The 19,607-nt window shown below is 28.6% G+C and overlaps 1 protein-coding gene across 1 annotated transcript in view; it reads left to right on the top strand.

Moving 5' to 3' along the window:
- Positions 1-1,433: 1,433 nt before the first annotated feature.
- LOC132946158 (carboxyl-terminal PDZ ligand of neuronal nitric oxide synthase protein) overlaps positions 1,434-19,607 on the top strand; it is a 52,825-nt gene continuing 34,651 nt past the window's right edge. Inside the window, exon 1 of the mRNA XM_061016007.1 lies at positions 1,434-2,332. Coding sequence (XP_060871990.1) covers positions 2,204-2,332 — 129 coding nt within the window. The 5' untranslated portion in view covers positions 1,434-2,203. The remainder of the gene's footprint in view (positions 2,333-19,607) is intronic.

The raw sequence follows: 19,607 nt of genomic DNA, 5'->3' as shown, positions 1-19,607 counted from the left end.
AAAATTAAAAGTTTGTCACAAATGAATAATTGGACATTTCAGTGGTTTTAATTCTTACCTACCTACCTATATTATAATATAGTTGTCAAAAAATGTGTAAAATAGTATACATATTATTCATTATATTTACTATTTATATAAACTTTATATGTAAATAATAAGGGGAATATCCTTTTACAATTTTCTTCCCCCTTGTTGAATTTTGAGCAAAATATAGATTATAGGGTGTATCCTTTGAAATAAAGTGGCCTTAGGTACTCTGTTGTTTATATTCTCCATTTGAATAATTTCCCAACAATAAGTTATTATGTTAGTGAATCTACACAAAATCGTGTTATTTCCTCAGTAAATTGAATATGCTTATTTGGTTGTGGTTTCTATTTTTAAAAATGAAATCATCTGTTTTATTTGTAATAATTGTGTTTGATCTTTAATGTATGAATTATTGTTGAAGATACATTTAAAGCAGTTACATTTTATACTAATGAATCCGTGTTTTTTTTTTAATGTTGATAATAATATTATATAAAATGTTTACTGTTTAGTAATTAGTATTTTGAATTAGATTTTAAAAGTTAGAACGGTATGTAACTATTGGACAATAAAAGGTCCGATTCAATTAAGCAATTTATTTTTATTTTAGGTTTTATATTATACCTGTTGATACTTTTAATTTTTAACTGCAGTTGGTAGTTTCTTTTTCGAGAAATGCCAATATTGACAATTGATTTATTAATTATTCAGAAATGTATAAGTTCATTTTAGTAAGTACATAAAACATAAGCTGCTAATACGACGATGAGATCCCTATAAAAGATAATAATTACACATTTTCTGTTTTTCTAATTAATAATAAATTATTTGAAGTGCTCAATACGGCAAGCTTTTGGTAGATATCCTTTGGTACAAACTATTTTAATACAACTAAAGTTAAAAACAATATTGCGTATTACACGTCTTGAGAAGGTAAGGAAATTACAATAGTTGGTATCTACCTAGGAACCTAGTTGTTTTATAAATTAAACCAATATCAATTAAAAATAAAAATATTATGTGACATTATGTTTATTAATTTTACGTAACGTATATTCACCAATATTTTACACTGAAGATATTATTATTTATTATAGTTAATGGTCCATCTGATCTAGGTATTTATTACTTTTCATAAAACGGCATACTTTTATAGATGATATTAGAATAAAATAAAATTAACGTCAGTAAGCTAAACTGGTAGGCTTCATCGTTAGTCATCAAGGTTTAATATATTCCATTACTGTTTATTTACGTGAAATGCCGGCGCGAAAAAGTAAAACAATAATAATAATAATAATATTATACAAGACAATCGAACGAGTAAAATACGCGTCTCGTCGTACAGATGGCGATTGCAGTGCATTAGTCATGTGGTTAGTTCATGGGCGACGAGAAACCGTCAGTCAGTGCAGACCAGCGCTCGAATCGTTTCGCTGGTTCCCTACCGTTCCGTTTACCATCACTCGAACACGTTACACGCCGTCGCATTAATATTTTCAAATCGAAATTGTTTATCGTCAAGGTATATATAATTTTTTTCACGTTTTGTTTTCGTGTTCCGTGCTCTTGATCAAAAACAAAAGAAAAAAGAAAATAATAATTAAAAGACACAAAAAAAAAACTGAAGAAAATACGGTTAAACGACATGGTCGTCTGGTCCCAGTGTTTCGTATTAATAATAGGCCGAGAATGTCCCTTGGGCACAGCTCCAACGTGAAGCCGCCACCGTTGTTTTCGTATTTATCATAACACAATATCTAGATTTTCGTTTAAAATAAATAAATAAAAATAAAATACACGAATTACGTATGTATACGTAGACTGCAGTATATTATACCCGATACACCTACAACCACGGTATATATACATAATATAATACAGTACATTCGCATATATCCGTCATATCATATATACATCCGAGTCGCTGACAAGTCATCCGGACGTTGAATATAATTTTCTTCTTTGATAAAAATATTAAAAACGAAATTGTGCTGTCGGTTATTGGAGCTGTCTCTATATGTCGTAACGCATCGTGCCGTCCTGCAGGATTATATTGTACGAGCACTACTAATACTACTACTACTAGGTACTACTTCTACTACTAGTAGTAGTACAACTTCCTATAGTAATAGTCGTCGTTCGAACCGAAATCCAGCGAATCTGATGCATGGATACGTTGACCAGAAACATGCCGTCCAAAAAGCAGTACAACCTCGTGCCCAACGATGATTACGACACTAGAATACCTATGCATCCGGAAGAGGCGTTTGAGCACGGTATTACATTCCACGCCAAGGTAAGACAACGATTTTTTTTTTTTTTAATATTATTTTATTATTCTGCGTTGGTCGCTCCTCCGGCACCACACTAATTATTTTGCATAGTAAAACAACTGACACTTGGACCGATGGACCTAGCTATTATTGTAATAATATAAATATATAATATAGTAATAACGTGCTACTTGGTCTGTTTAATATTGTACGATTGATGCGTACCTATAGTACCACCTATACATGTCATACCGACGCGTACTGCATTAGCTCAAGTAGCCGGTTACATACTTTAATATAAAATACGGTAATTGCAATCATCGTTATCCTTCATCCGCATTACTCATAAGCATTATTTTAAATAATTAATTTTTTTTTTTTTAAATAAACATTTTAATGCATTTAAAATTAAAACAGTTTGGTCGGTCACAGAACTATCTAGTATATTATGCATTATATGACACGTAAATGTACTTAAACAAGTTAAACACAACCTGTAACCATAAATTTACCTAGCGTAGGTATAACATTGTAGGTATGTATATTAGACACGTTCACGTGTGTATAAGACAAAGATGATAACAAATACAGTCGAGAAGCGTCCTCTTAAAGAACAATGATCATAATGTTAAGGTTTTGGAGCGGATTTAGGCACTGAACACCTGCGTTATATTATTATGTAGGTAGGGTATTGTGATCAAATTTATACTGGATCTGTTATATTATAATAAATACAACACGTGTTAGATCACAAAGCCTTTATTTGATTTCATACTTCAACAGTTCAACAATATGAATATACTTAATAATAATATTTTAAAATTATTTTAGATTTGTTTTTTATTCATCGATTGTTTATTTGTTAATATTATTGACTCGGAATATTTTAAGAACGTCAAAATACACAATTATTACATATTTTAAATGTATTATTTTGTGAATCTTGTGTATGACTTATAAGTTTATCTGTCAATGACTAATTGAAACCTCTTAATTAATGAAACAGAACATGTATTTAAATTGCATCATTAATACTATGCATTTAGAAAGACAAGCAAGTGACTCAATGAAATATTTTACACATCATAGTTAGCTTTCCGAAATATAGAATAATGAGATGCATTTGACTTAAAAAATTCAAAATATATAAACATGTATATTATGTACGTTAACGTGTAAATATCAATGTATACATTATATTATGTGAGATTAAATTGATTTTACGTAAAAGTTTCATTTCCATAAAATTATCTACTCGGTGATAAAATTGTGCAGTTGATTTAACAAAAACCAGTATTTCATTATGTATTCATTATACGTATATAATATTGTTTGCATTTGAATTTTGTATAAAATAAATATTATGGATTCTTGTTTTACTAAAATAGTTTTTTTCTTGATAAATTTACATATAATAAATATTATAATAATATAATATTATATATTTTATATTAGTTTATATTTACCAAAATAGTAAAATGGTTAGGAACTAAAATTTTTATCACTGCAAATAATAATTTAAATAAGAAAAGTCTTAAACAACACGATACTAAAGTATTTTACACGATAAATGGAAACTTAGACGCATTAATTAAAAATCCATTAACACTGAGTTAATAGTACTGCATCATCATTTTATAAACCATCAGAAAGTAAATCAAGCTAAGCCATAGAATTTCACCAACTATTTTAGTGAAATATATATTTTAAAAACTAAAATTATAATATATTTAAGAAAATTGTTTGAAATCTTGTATTTGTGATAGTGATTACATTTGAGAATTAATTTGTATTTAAATAACAAGAAGTTATAAATTTCAAAACATAATTTGTTATTAAAACGTAACAATAATACTTACACTTAACTAACATTAGACTCAAATTAAAGCGAAAATAATACTTTAAGTTATACGCAGAAGAATTTGAAATCAAAGTTTTCTTTGGTAGAAATAAAGTGAACTTAAAGCTACTAATATCAAAAACATTTTATTTTATTATATTTAATAATCATCTTTAAAGTATAAATTGGATAAAATATTTTTATTATTTTATTTAATAGTATAATATACTATTATTCGTCAAAATTATGTCGTTTTATATTTTAATAGTTTGTTTTTTTTTGTACAACGAAAAATAAACTATTTTATATAATATATTATAATATATTTATATGTAAGTACCTATATTTAATTAATGTTTATAGGGTATTTGTTTTACGAATATTTTAGAAGTGCTAAATATTTTTTAATAAATTAAAAAAATTGTTCATAAACGTAAAAAATTAGAAAAAATCAACCATGTCATATGTTTGACGAATATTTTTTTGCCATTATTCTAAAAGGAAATTGGAACAAGTCAATTAGATATGGTCGAAATGAAAGATTCTAACATAAATTAAATAATAAAAAAAAACCAAAATCAAACAAAGTATTTTTCTAGAATTAGATACGGATTTTTCCGAGTGAAAATTTTCACCATTCATGAACCGCCGCCAAAGGAGCAACTAGACATGGGATGGATGGAAATAACTTAAACAGCCACAAAGAGTGACGAGAGAAAGTGCTTTGAGTGGTGCGCTTTTAATCGCAAAATGTGAGATCTAAAATATTTTTAAAAAAGTAATATTATTTGAAAGAACGGAGAATCATAGAAAAAATAAATAAATTGGACGGCTATCTGAGCAACTGGTTTTGTTTTCAAGGTAAATCGTGTATGTATTCGTTCATAATATCATTATTATTTGTGTCGTAAATTTCAAAAACCCTCTCAGATATTATAATTATATGAATCATTCAATCGATGATGTCACTTTGATGTAAATGAGTGCGCGTAGACTCACTACTATGATTTATGAGAAATGGTAACTTGAAATTGCAGCAAAGGCGTTTTTTGCGTTATTATATTACTTTGATGTGGAAAATGCCCCATACAAATGCCTATATCACATTTCTAAACTGTGTCAGTGGGGTTTCAGTGTGCAGGACCATCCTATTAGGTTTCATTCCCATTGACACGCAAAAATGTACTTTAATTGGATTATTGTAAATTATAACGATCTTGTATACAAACGCAAGTTATAACGAATGTATAAGTCATCTCTATTACATTTTAATGATCTGATTTCAACGCTGCACCAAATAAAACATTGTTTGAAAAATAAATGGCAAATTCATTATTATTTATCAAACGAATATGCTAAAGTGAGATGCATGGATATCAGCTTTACTTTGCTTTCCATTTTATGAATTATTATACAAATTACATTGTTATTGTTATAACTATAGATACTGTCAAAACGTGCCACTTACCAGAATGCATTTGGCCACAACATGCTTTGGACGTGTGAGGAGAATATAATTGCTTCAAATTACCTATACCGATTGGTTGAGTCATAAACTGATAATTGAAAATAAATTTTTTTGATCAAATAAGTGATTGACCTTCTTTCAAAACTCGCATAGTATTACTATATTAGTTGACAGTAATGACTCAACCCTGTTACGTATCATCTATTTTCAACCACAAACATTACCTTTTTTTTACGCACTACTTTCAGACATATGTGACTTCCGTTTTTTCCTCTTTATGCGTTCGGAAAAAATCGCCAACAAACCGTGGCATCGAGCATAAAGATGCTGAGTCGAAAAGTACCGATGCGAATCAAGTCTATATATTATATTGAACTCGTATAGGGGAAAAAAATCGTCCGGGACGTTGAACTACACTATATAGTATGAATAATGTACGAGTATCTGAGACAAAGACATTGATTTTGATGAAACCACGCGTGGTTGTTTCTCGATTTAGGATTACGAAATGACCGACCGGAATGCCGTACCGTACACGTGATTACTGATTACCGAGTGTTCTTTTCCTCTCTTCCATACCAGTCTTTTATTCTTGGTACATCTCGCGTACGTGACTGCCGTTTACGTACGCAGAACGGGGTTGCTGAAGGTCAATAACACGGGACAAAGATTTCTTATTATTATTACTTGGTGGTACACAGCGTAATATTATGTTCGAGTAACCCACTATGCTTATGCGTTCGATTTGAGCTGCGGAAGAAAAATACATAAGGACCCGGGGCCTATCCCTGCAGTTGAGAATTCTGATGAAAGTTCTTTTCAATCGAACAATTTGACAGATATTTATTTTTATTCATCATTTTTACTATCTGTAATAATTTAACAATAATTACATTGTATGGTTATAATATATGGTATTAATAGATACTTGATAGCGTGTGGGTGGGGGAACTACCCAATTCCAAACTCCATATGGATTTATAGCTATTTATTTACTTTTTATTCATATGATATATTTGAGATCTCAATGTCGCTTTATAGTCACCGCGGTTATACTTTCAGAATTTCATCTACTAACCATTTAACTATAGTGGATTTGGGTGGGTAGCAAGTTTGGAGTGCAGGCGCCTGCAGTAATGTGTTAAAACTTCTATGTCGGTGACGATAAGGATATGGAGGTCTTTGTGTTGGCCTTAGGGTATAATTGAGTACAAAGAAGGGAGCTTTGGTGATTTGTCTGAGGTTTTAGATAGGAACTTCTGGAGATTTTTAATATTTGATGGTTTCGCTGAGCCTCACCAAACTTGTATTGCGTAGATTAATAGTGGTCTGAAAAGGAGTCATTGTATATTTAAGCGTTTTATTATTTATGTACCGGGAAATCAAAATATTTAATTATTTTTGAACGAATCTAAAAATGGATTAGAAATAATAATTAACTGTTAAGTGGTAAATTATAAGTAAGTATTTTATTATTAATACGTGAATAAAAGTGGGCAAGTAGGTAACCACTTTGCTGCACAGTTGAAGATTTCGAGTAACTGAGTAAGTCACTATAATGTGTTAGGTTAAATATTTTGAATTCAATGGTTTATTCATATTATTCACAAAAATAATCTGAAAAGATTATGTATGGGTCTTTTAAATGTCGTGTGACAATAGTTTTTGGAATTGCTTGTACATCTAAAATATAATCCTATAAATATGTCATAAATAAATAATTTTTTTCTATAGAAATAAGAAGTAGAATAAACTCAATAAAGTATTAATGCTTTAAGTATCGAAAAGTTTATATTTTGACAACTCGTTATAGCCAAAAAGTAAAAACTTTTAAAAGAAATCTTTGTTTGTAGCAACAATAATTGAATAAAGTTAAATTATATCCTAGAAAGTAGAAATAGATAATCTCAAAATGTCAACTGGTTTATTTTTTGTTTAACATTTTTATTTTAATAAAAACTTGTTTGTAGTATTTAATTAATATCCAAATTTATACATAGTAAAACTTACATTTTGTATTTTTTTATATGAATTTAAACATTTGATATTTAGGTATGTACCTATACCATTAAAAAAATGTATGGTAATTAATAGATATTAATATATTATATTGCGTAAAGTTTATTAAATCATTCCTTCCAGTTTGAAAATTATTGATATAAAAATGAAATATTTATTTGTTTAAAATATGTGACATAATACCACCGAAACTTTGTTCTATGCCGAATGCTCGTATACATTAATGATATTATGTCCATAACCGCCGTTGCGTGCAATGTTTAAATATAATGTTTCCTTATGCTCATCCTTTGTTATAATTGTGTATTACCTGTTGGTTTAAGTGAAATTTGATAATGTGTTAGATACGTAGACCACTTTTCCATCGTACACACCATTAAAACATCATTAAGACATGTCTGAAATTCGTCAATTAAAAATCGAGTCTTAAGTAATAAACAAACGGATTCCGATCTAAACTCGAAATTCCAAGTGGTGTTTTCTATCTATATTGAGGTAATCGAAATCCATCAAGCGTGTGTGGGGAGGTGGTACACACGGTCGAACGGCTGCCACACACACACGTGGAAATGGATGTGCGTCGTTCGAGCGGACGTCGTCGTCCCGTGCGGTATTTCGTCGTAAATAAAATTAATGGGTTTCGTTCAAGTTCCGATATCCGTGGACGACTGTTTTTCTGTACGTACACGTAAAAAAACGATTGTCGCAGGATGAAAAAATAAACTACACATACCTATAGGTACATTTAATATCATTGCAAATATAAGGGGCGCACATGAATCACACGGATATGATAGATATTATATACGCGTGCGGAGAGACCAGAAACGAACTCGCGGGGGTCGCGATGACAAAAAACGTTCAGCTGAAACGCATAATATAATAACCGCGTCCTACGAAACGGCTAGAACGCTGAATAATAATGAATTCGTAGGTACCTATAAATCGGTACGCTGATTGCTAAAATGTTGTCCAATCGTACTCAAAAGACTACCAAACATCCGAAAATGACTATAGGTTGGTGAATGCAATAACGTCTCGGTGGTGGCGGTGAGGAGGAATGTCTTTGCCTTTTTTTTTCGCTTTTTCATATAACGCCGCCGCCGGGAAAGGTTTGTGTCGTCTTCGACGGTGATGTCGATCGGGGAGGGGGGGGGGGGCTGCACATAATTAAAAATCATTGCGATACCGACACGATGACGGCGGCGTCTCGTTCCTGTACAGTACCTAATATATAGTATAGTATATATACATTGTAATGCGCGTAGATGCGGACGGCAGCTGCAGCCTGTGCATGAATGGTTTTGTTGTGTTTTTCTTAATAATAACGTACTTGTTACATATATATATTTTCATAATAATTTACCGTCGTAGTCTTAGTGGTTAGTAAAGTGTATAATATTATATAGTATGGTTATTATAATGTTCGGCGTGCGTTAGTACCTATATAGTATATCGAAAGCGGTGGACGATTCAAGGTCATTCCACATTCCCCGGAGTCGGAGGACGTATATAATACAGTAAACGCCTGGGCACAACCACCACACGTGTATATATGTGTCGTATCCGTGTGTGTGTGTGTGTGTGTGTGTAATATTATGTATAATATCGTTGTTACGACCACGACCGACTCGCCGACACTCTCTCGGCCGAGAGACCGAGTCGTCGTCCGTGTGGGATATAATAATATAATATATAATACAGCCGGTGCAGGGCAAGCGCGCATCGATGGCATCGTTGCACCGAAAAAAAACTAGAAAGAGATGACGAGCGAGCTAAAGGGAGAGAGAGAGAGTGAGAGAGAGTGAGAGAGACAGGAACGACAGGCGCAGCCCGTTTTATAATATACCTACCGGCTATTATATAAGGTTAACTACGACTCCTACATAATATTATTATTATTATTTTAATGCATGCACGTGCAGGTCATCCATATTATTATTCTTGTTCGTATTAAAATCCTACAACGTGTGTTTAATCCGATAGCAGGTCAGTGTACCGTTTCTCCGCAGTGACAGTTTTCGAGGAAATGGCCCGGCAGGCAAACGTTACAAAGGACTGATTTTTCAACACGGTTTTTGTGGATGACCTTTAAGGATAAGGGTTCATGAATATTTTCCCGCAGTTTCATATTATATTGTAATTTATAATACGTAGTTGTAGCCAGTAGGTATATTATATATATTGTGGCATATACCTACACCGATATGTTACAATATATCCTACGGTTTAATTACCTATAGTTTTTCCTTCAGATTTACCTATTGCTTACTTGGTATTCTATATTACTTACACCAAGCAGACTAAATGATATGACAAACATCGGATAAAATATAGGTAAATTAAATCTTAATTTGTATTATAAGAACAAATTTGTCACGATTTTTTTTTTCAAATGTATCTAGTTTTCGTACGTTTTTTTATTCGTTTTGAATAGTCGTATACTAATTTTATTTTTAAACAATTATTAATGTAATATATTGTATATTTTTTTTGTAAGACTACCCTAATGTTTTGAAGGTAGCTCAGTCGATTACAGCCAACCCCTCACCACCTCTCACCACTAACCTTCAGTATATTATCATCCGTCGTGTTGCTCCTTCATATTCTATTTCATAGATGCAGGCATGCAGCACGCTGTATAGCTGTATAAATAATATTAATAATACGACAGTAAAACTACTTGGATCCAGTAGCGGTGCCCGTGTAATACCGTTGGCGTCGAGTGCACGTGCAGTGTGAGCGTTTGTTAATATTCACGTCGAAATTAATAACACGCCGATATAGCATTGCCGCCGCCTAGTACAGGAGTAATAGTCCCCCGGCTCCCAAGTACGTCATAATAAATAATATTATAGTCATTTTGCTTCCTCCTTCGTGGAACGACAATTATTTAATATTAGTTATTACTATATTAAATTGTGTTAAACGAAAACGGTAATAATGCATCGAACGCTGCACCGGAAGAACACTATATTATATAATATTATTATTACCTACCTCCGTATTTAAATTAAGTAGGCAGTTATAAGAATTTATAACATTAATCCAAGTGTATTTTCTATAATATTATTTTCCTACTAATTTAAATATTTTCGATTAGTTACGACGTAAAAACACGACTTCAAAAAATATTTGATGTTTTATCGCTGGAGCCTGAAAGCATCGTTTTAATGTTTTAAAACTCGTCTGTTCAAATTACTATGTCCTCCATTCCATTCCACCGATCTTTGGCATGCAGATTGCAGTTACCAAATCCTAATTTTCTTTTTTACATTTATAGGCATTCCAAATACCAACAGTTCGTCTTATTTTTTTTTTTTTAATAAAAGTATAATTAAAACCTATACAAGTTTATGTACAATTATTCGTTTTAATGACATGATTACAACATCAGGACGACGGATAGTTAAGCACCCAATAGTGCCACTAGGAAGGTTGATTTGGCAGGACTAGTGTAGTTGATATTATTATATTTATTTTATGTATTTTAGTTTTGACTATAAAATTTAATGTATTTTTTTAAATATAAATTTAAAAATGTTTTGTATTCTTCTATTAAGGAGCTATAATGAATCTAAAATGTAGATTGTTAGATACAATATGTATAGAATTTATAAAATCAATTCAGCTTTGTGGCTTGAACGAACGTATGTATAGTAAGTTATTTTATCTCTTATAAATACAATCATTAATGTAGATAATTATACAAAAATAAGTTATGGTATTTAATATTTTAGTTTTGTTTATAATAATAATTCAAAGAATGTATTATACATGTGTAAAACAAACTTCATAGTTAGTAGGCTGTACACAATAAACACAATGATATTTGGAGTAAAACAATCAGTGTCAGTTTAATTTGCTATATATTTCATATTATGTACTATAAAATGAAAATATAAAGTATCAAAAATCCTATAGGAAAATAATGGTGTGCCTGTGAAAACATAATATAAGAAAATGTCATATGTAATATAAGTTCAAAAAGCCGAAATAATATTGCTTTATAAAAAAAAGTTTGTGGATATTACATTACTGTGTTGAGTATAGTTTGGAATTCTGTATAAATAAGAGAAACTCGAGGATATAGGTAATGACAAGTCGTTTTGTGGCATTATAACGACTAAAAAATAAAATACTATTTGTGGAGGTTTAAAGATCGATTCATCCTTTTTACTTTCAGAAACGTTAAGTGCCGAAAGGTAAACGGAGCAAAACTTTGTAAGGTGGTATAATCAGGTTATTGAAAACAATTTATTAATTTATAATGGTTAGGATAAAATAGGTTTTTGTAATTAAAAACTTTTTATATTATAGTCTTACATTTTTCCGTCGTAAAATCAAATGTCTATTAGGTACAGTATTTTTAATTAACAATATTATATTATTCAAAATGTTTAAGATTGAAACATTCAAATAAGTTGTTATAGAGATAATAATAAATATCTGAAAAACGAACAAATAAGAAAAATTTACTCAACTAAATGCTGACGCAAGCTAGGAATTTTAATTCCTTGGAAAAATCAAAAATATATTTAATATTTAAAACTTTCATACTTTCATGAATTATTATGATTAGTAATTAAATATGGTAAATTGTGGTAGCATAATTGGATTTTGTTTTTGATCATTATTGACTAGATTTTTGTTATGGACTATATACCTAAGTCTTGTTTTAACATTGTCACGCTCTTCGATTTCTTCATACATTTACAGAAAATTATGTATTTTAAAAAAATTGTATATTTTATTATATTATAGTATAATTTAAGGTTTTTATAATACGACATAATGTATTTGAAACGTTCAAACGTATGAAATTTCAATCATAAGCAATAAAGGTGTTAATTACTTTGGGATCTGAGCGCATCGATTTAAAATGATTTGTGTTTAAATAAAGTCTTAGCCGATAATGAATAAAGTATTAAGCAGCTTTGTGGAAAGGAGGAAGAAGCGCTCAAAAAGTTTGAATGAAGTTCATAGACTGGCATTTGAGTAGGTATACCAATATAATATGGTAGTATAATTTATGGACATGACATTTTTCAGATATCTTCTAAAAGAGTTCACTTGATGACTTAAATAAGTATTCTATAATTATTATAAGAAAAGTTTAACTATTTTTGTGATTGACATAGAATTCTATATAGGTATTTTAATGTTTTAAGTATACTACGATTGAAGTTAGGCTTTTCAATGATATTTTAATATAGTAAACATCTCATTTCGAATGCCAACAATTTCAAATTTTTAAATTTAATTTTATAAATGAGTAATTTCCTGATTTATACATTTTTTAGTTTGGTTTTTATTCAATATTACGAATGTGATAAAAAAAATTCAATTTTGTAAATACTTGAATTAAATAAAGATGCAGAACAATAACTAGGTAAGTATTTCGTACATGGTTATACGTTATGAAACTTATTAGTTTAGTATATACATTCAACATTGTCGTTTATACGTATTTATAGGTTAATGGCTAATTGCGTATTCTTAAAAAACAAAATAGGTACTTATTTTATATTTATATTTATAAACGGGCTTAGCCCAATGGTACAGTGTATGCTATAATAGTTAACATAATATGTTTAATAATATTAATAATATAAAATAGTGACATTGATAAACTTAAATAAGCCAGATTATAGAATTTTAAGAGTTAAGTTTAATTAATAAAATGAATGACTGAGAGTGGAAGGGTGCTCATTGGCCAATCGCATCATCCAATCAATGGATCATTATTTTAGTATGACTTCGACTTGACCAATAATACCTATAAGTTTATTTTAAATAAACTAAATTGGGTTAGAATAAATAGCATACCAAATGTTGTACATTTTCTATCATCGTTCAAAATGATCGAGTATGTTTATACGATTTTGTGATAATATTGAGTTGAATTGTATTATCTTAGAAATTATTGTGATTCAAATAATAGCTCCCATAATATATAAAAAATAAATGTATACGTGTTTATTAAATCATGTCCCTACCCTATATGGCTATATAGGATAGGTAATAGGTATATTATAGTTTTAAGTATAATACATCGTTTGTTTTCTGTCATAATTTCTATGGCATTGTACCATTTCAATAAACTGATGTGAATATTACATGCCGTTATTACGTCTGCAACACTGCTTACACACACATAAAGTTTGACATAAGAACACGATGGTTAGGTAAAATCTATGGTTAATATGATATACCAATTATTCATGACTTTTTATTCGGCAATTCGTTCCAGTACTCTAATAAAAATAAGGTTAAAACTATAAAATTACGCTTTACACTGCTCAATAGGAAATAGCTAACTTTTATATCATCAGAATATCTGTTTAAATTTACCTATAATATAGTATACAGTTAATTAATACTTAATGGTTAAACAAATAGATTCTAAGTAACTTATGCCAAACATTTTCAGATATTTATAAGTTTTAGTTGAATAATCATTAATTGGTTGGTTCAATCATTGGTATTTTTTTGAAAATATTGTATTGTAATTTTTTTGTTTCCTCAAATATATGTAAGTTATGCAATTATCTTTTGATTTATTGATTTTTATTTCATTTTTTTTTCATCTATTAGTATTTTTATTTTTTGAAACATTGATATTATTATTGATTCTAAATATTAAAATAATAAAAATAAACCAAAAAAATTAAAGCAAAATTAAGTACCTAGCCACCGATTTAAGAATTATTGTAAATGTGCCTATTAACATTTTTTTTTTCAACATTGTTTTACATAAATTGAATACTACATTAGGTATTTAAATATCATAAGCATAGATTTAAATTAATAAATATTTTCTAAAATTTAAGTTTAAAAAAATATATCATAATATATTTGTTCAGGTTTTCTTTTTTACGAAAAAATTTAAATAATAAAATCATTTTTATAGGTTTTATAATACATTTTTTTTAAATTAATGAAAATGGAGGAAATAATATGTAATCTCATAAAATGTGATATGTTCGGGGAATCCATATTTTTAAATCTCCCCGAGACTGGTAAATCGACTCTATGAATTGAAACTTGACATACTTTCAATTGCGTTACTGGATGAAAGGAAGATATTATCATATAGGTAGATAATAAACTCGAGCGTAACGTATACCCACCCAATTTTATTTATTTTTTGTCAGCTTTTACGTCAAATGACACGTAATATTATTTTCTACCATCTATTTTTGAATCTGAATTTTCACCACAATATTTTTCTACTTACTTGAACATCATCGTCGCATGTACAATATTCTTCCATTGTTCATCGGGCGTTTTTCACAACAGCAGAATATGGTTCATTGTACACAATCATTATACCCAGGAAAGCGGGGCGAAGAGCCATACATAATAATAATAAATCCGAAAAACGCATTACCCTCGGTTAGGTAAGGTGAAAAAAATCATTACTCGTATATAATAATATGATGTCGGTATATAGAACATGGGTATCAAGTAGTTTATACTATACGCGTGATGTATAATAATATGATATTTGGTAGGTAGGTATATAAAAAGAGTCGTCCACACATGCCGACCTTAGTAAAACGTCTATAGTCGTACTTATAAAATATACTAAGTAAATGAAAATCTAGTAACACATATGACAATAAATCGAAAAAATTACGAACAAAGAAGAAATGTACCTATTATATATTACGTTGGGCTTCGACAACAGCGAATCCTTACTGGGCCAAATCACCTGCAAGTGTGTAACTTTAAACTACTGTTGTGGCAATAATAATAACGATAATAATGATAATAATTATAAAGAACACAATATAGGTACACAATAGACATTATGCAGGCACGTGTTTATTTGCGAAATTTGACTTAACATTTCCTGTTTGTATTTATAATTCACTGTAAAATAATTTACTAAATTACATATCTTACGATTTACTATGATTTCCACCTCTATGCATAAATTTATTTTTTATACAACGAATATAATGCATTCATTTTTAAAAATTGTTTTACTATGAACGTTTATTTGAACAATTATTGTTAAGTTCATTCATTATATATTCAATTGCATTCAACTGTATCCAATTAATTGTGCATAAATAATCAATAAAAATCAATAGTAATTTATTTGTATAGAAGTCGAGAGCAAGATTGGTGTATTATTTTAAGACTTAAAAAGTAGGATTTGTTTTTTCCTTTTTTAAGTTATGTTGTAGATCGTTTGATAATCTCAAGGGTTCTATATTAAAAAAAGGATTCCCTTTTTATTTCAGCTATTTTTCGTGTATACCCAACTGGGATAACTTATATGTGGGTTTTATTAGTTTTGTGAAGGATAGACACAGACTAAGAAAAATAATATGTTGGTGATTCGTTCGCTTAAAAATAAATTGTTTGTTTGATATAATATATTATAATATTTTTATTTCCGTTATATAATGTTATTACATTATATGATCATAAATCTGAGTAATAAAACTTAATTAAACATTTGACGGAAATACTTTGAAGTTTATACTTTATCTGAAAAAAAAATATACATTGAATAATTCATCAGAAAATGTATTACAAATAAATTGTTTTATCCAGTTGTAGTCCTGTGAATTTATTAGGTAGGTACTCATTAAAAATAAAAAATAACGATTTTAATATATTTTTTGTATATTTTTTTCATTACCAATGAATTTTGTTTTTCACACATTTTGTTTAAATCTCGTTGTTATTTGTTTGTTGTATCAATTAAGACATTTAATGTTCGTATTTATATTTTCAAGCTAATATATATAAAACCATATTATATAAAATGTAATTTGTGATATTTGTACATTTTAAAACCTTAAAATAGGTACTTATTAGTTATATTTAAATAGTTAAGATCTTACCTTAGATAGTTTACAATCGTTAAGAAATGTATCATATTATGTAATTTGGAAGTAAAACGTATGTAAAACAGATTGTGCAGAGATCGATTAATTAAATATCTTTGTAGGTAAGTTGGTTTTATTAATTCATCTAAAAATCTTTCCTAAATGTTGTTTTATCATTTATTAATCTTATATCTGTGAATTAATCATCATGCGGCTATTTATATAGTATATCACTAGCTGAGCTGCCTTTCAACCTTTAATGGTTCTTGTTGATTAACCGATGAGTTTGTTAAAGACAATTTGACTAATGATCAAAGTGTTGGAGAAAATTATTCAAGTGTTTGGTGCTCCCCCAACTTCTCAATTCTCTGTGAAATTGTCCGAAGTTTTGCTGGTAGAAATTATACGCCTCATACTGTGGTGTAGAATAGCAAAGTTCGACGACGTAAGGATCTCTAAAACATCAATTTTCATACCCGTTTCCATGTGAATGGTTCTTTACCGCCACAGTTGTCGACAGCACAAATGGGCACTTTCTAGACAGATAGAATAAAATATGTAGTTATTATACCTATCCTAAAAAAAATACTATGATTAATGTCTCCAAGTTGTATACATTTTAATAAAATTAAATGTTTCGTCTACCATGAAATGTGGACGGATCGTGTGTTATGTTTCCGAATCAATGGCGTGGATATAAATATATAATTTCAAGTGAAAAACAACCCAAAACTTTTTTTCCAGGACGAGATCATTCTATAAAACGAGACCTAAACAAATGTTTGATGATATGAAATATTTTACAGTTATTTGTACTTTTTTAATTGTGAGGAATAATGTGGAAACATTAGTAAGTTTGTTAAAGCAAGTAAAAGTTTTTGGTAATTAAAGAGGTTTAAATAAAAAAAAATACTGAACTTGTTATCTCAAATTCACAAAAAAAAAACTATGAAATTTATTTGTAATGATTAATAACTTAATGTTCACGGATTATAAAAAATAAAATTATGTTTTTAATAATATCAATAATACATTTATTGTATTCAATTATACAAAATGCGTAATTAATATAATTATATCCTGTTCCTATAATATAATAAACATAATACGTAAAAATTCTTCATATAATAACGATGTTGAAATCATTTACCAGTAAATTTTAGTCCGTATTAAATATATAATTATAAATAGTTGATCGATTTTCATATTCTATATGAATATAGGAATTAATACACTAATTATTTTAAAGTTCATATTATTTTAAGTAGGTAACAAAACAAACAGGATTATATTGTTATTATTTCTTTTTCATGCTTTCACACGGTAAAATGTTTTAGATTGTTTTGTGCTTCAACAACACTAAGAATGGGACTACATTTGTAACGTTTTAAAATCCTGAAGGTTAGGTTACCTACGTTTAAACTATATTTTATGAATCTTACATTTCTTTATAGTTATTCAATATTAGTGCTTATCACTATGTAGTACCTTATTATTACATTCTGAGTGGAACAAAACATTGATGGATTTTAAATGATGCGTGTGCATTATTTATTTTTATTGTTAATTTTTTGTATAATATACAATATACCTACATATTATGTTTTAACTGTTTTAAGTGATTTTAAGTTTGGAAACTAGTAGGTAAAACTAATAATAATTAAAATTAAAATTAAAAAGATTAATATTGGTATTTGCTTTATTTTAACTGTTTTTAATACAACTGAAAAATCATTATTTTTTTTTTATGAATTGCACATAATTTAAAGATAGTAAACAAATCGAGTTCTGCTGATCACGCTGATCCGAGAAAATTCGAAACCCAATTATTAATCATTGTATTATATTTTATTTTTAATTATATCTTATATAATTGTATAATATTTTTAAATATTTATTATTAGTTTATAGTTTGATAGACTTTGCCATCCCAGCAAATTAAATGTTCAATGCTACTCATTTATATAAAAATATAATAAATTATTACTATTTGCTTTCTTCAAGAGGGTGCATGGTGCATAACAATTAGTGTATAAAAAAGTTAAAATGTCTACTACTGTTTACATTTTAAAGACACGTAGGTTTCCTAAACCATTGTTTTACTATACTATTTATTATTTTTGTTATTTTTCATTAATTCATCGTAGATTGATCAGAGTTGTTAATTAGAGGCGTTATAGATACAGTTTTTTGAGCATTGTACATTGATTTTAAGCTTGAAAATAAGCTCTAAATCATGAATTAATAATGTGGTTATATATTTAGTAAATTCAACGAATTACCCAAACTTTGTTTAGAATTGTTAATTGATTTAGAAGTTTGTACATTAAATAAATACATATTCATGGTAAAAATAATCTGGAGTCCCTAATCTCTATCATAATATCAAAGAAAACAATAGTACCTACCGTATGAACTATGAATACACATGTAAAATGTAAAGGCAGGTATTGCAGTAAATTTATAATACAAAAGTCTGACAACTATTTCTATACAAAGTATTTAGCATCAAAGAGGGCAAAAGGCAATATATAATATTCTATGTATATTTTAATCTAGAAATATATTGGTAAATGTCGGAACCGGTGTATAATACCAGCTTGAGTGTTTTACTATAGGGCTGGAAAGAGGAATGTATCCTATAATACTTGAACAAGAGTGCAGTTGCTTGTATTTGTGTATTGATTACGTAATACGCATCAGCATATTATTTTAGGGAATTATTTGGAAATATAATATAGATTATAGAGTATGATACGGTAATATCGCATATTATGTTTCTACTTAGTAAACTTATATAGTATATTAGTATAATATAGGTATATACAATTAGTATAACAACGGTTCAGTAATCTTATTATTATTAATGTGAAAACAAGTTTTAACATAATTACACTAAAATCCAAAAGAAGTATACTTACTCCAGTTTGAATCTAAAACAATATATTTTGTATATTAAATGAATATTGTATATATGTTTAGATCTGTTTATTATTGATTTTTATTCATAGCAATATTCTGTTTCATTAAACAATTTTTATTGTTTGATTTTCACATTATATTTCTGGAAGATTGAAAATTATATTTAGTTGATGTTTGCTCAAATACTTCCGACGTAATTT

The sequence above is a fragment of the Metopolophium dirhodum genome, chromosome 6 (assembly GCF_019925205.1).
Source record: "Metopolophium dirhodum isolate CAU chromosome 6, ASM1992520v1, whole genome shotgun sequence".
Lineage (NCBI taxonomy): Eukaryota > Metazoa > Arthropoda > Insecta > Hemiptera > Aphididae > Metopolophium > Metopolophium dirhodum.
This window is presented reverse-complemented; position numbering and strand designations above follow the sequence as displayed.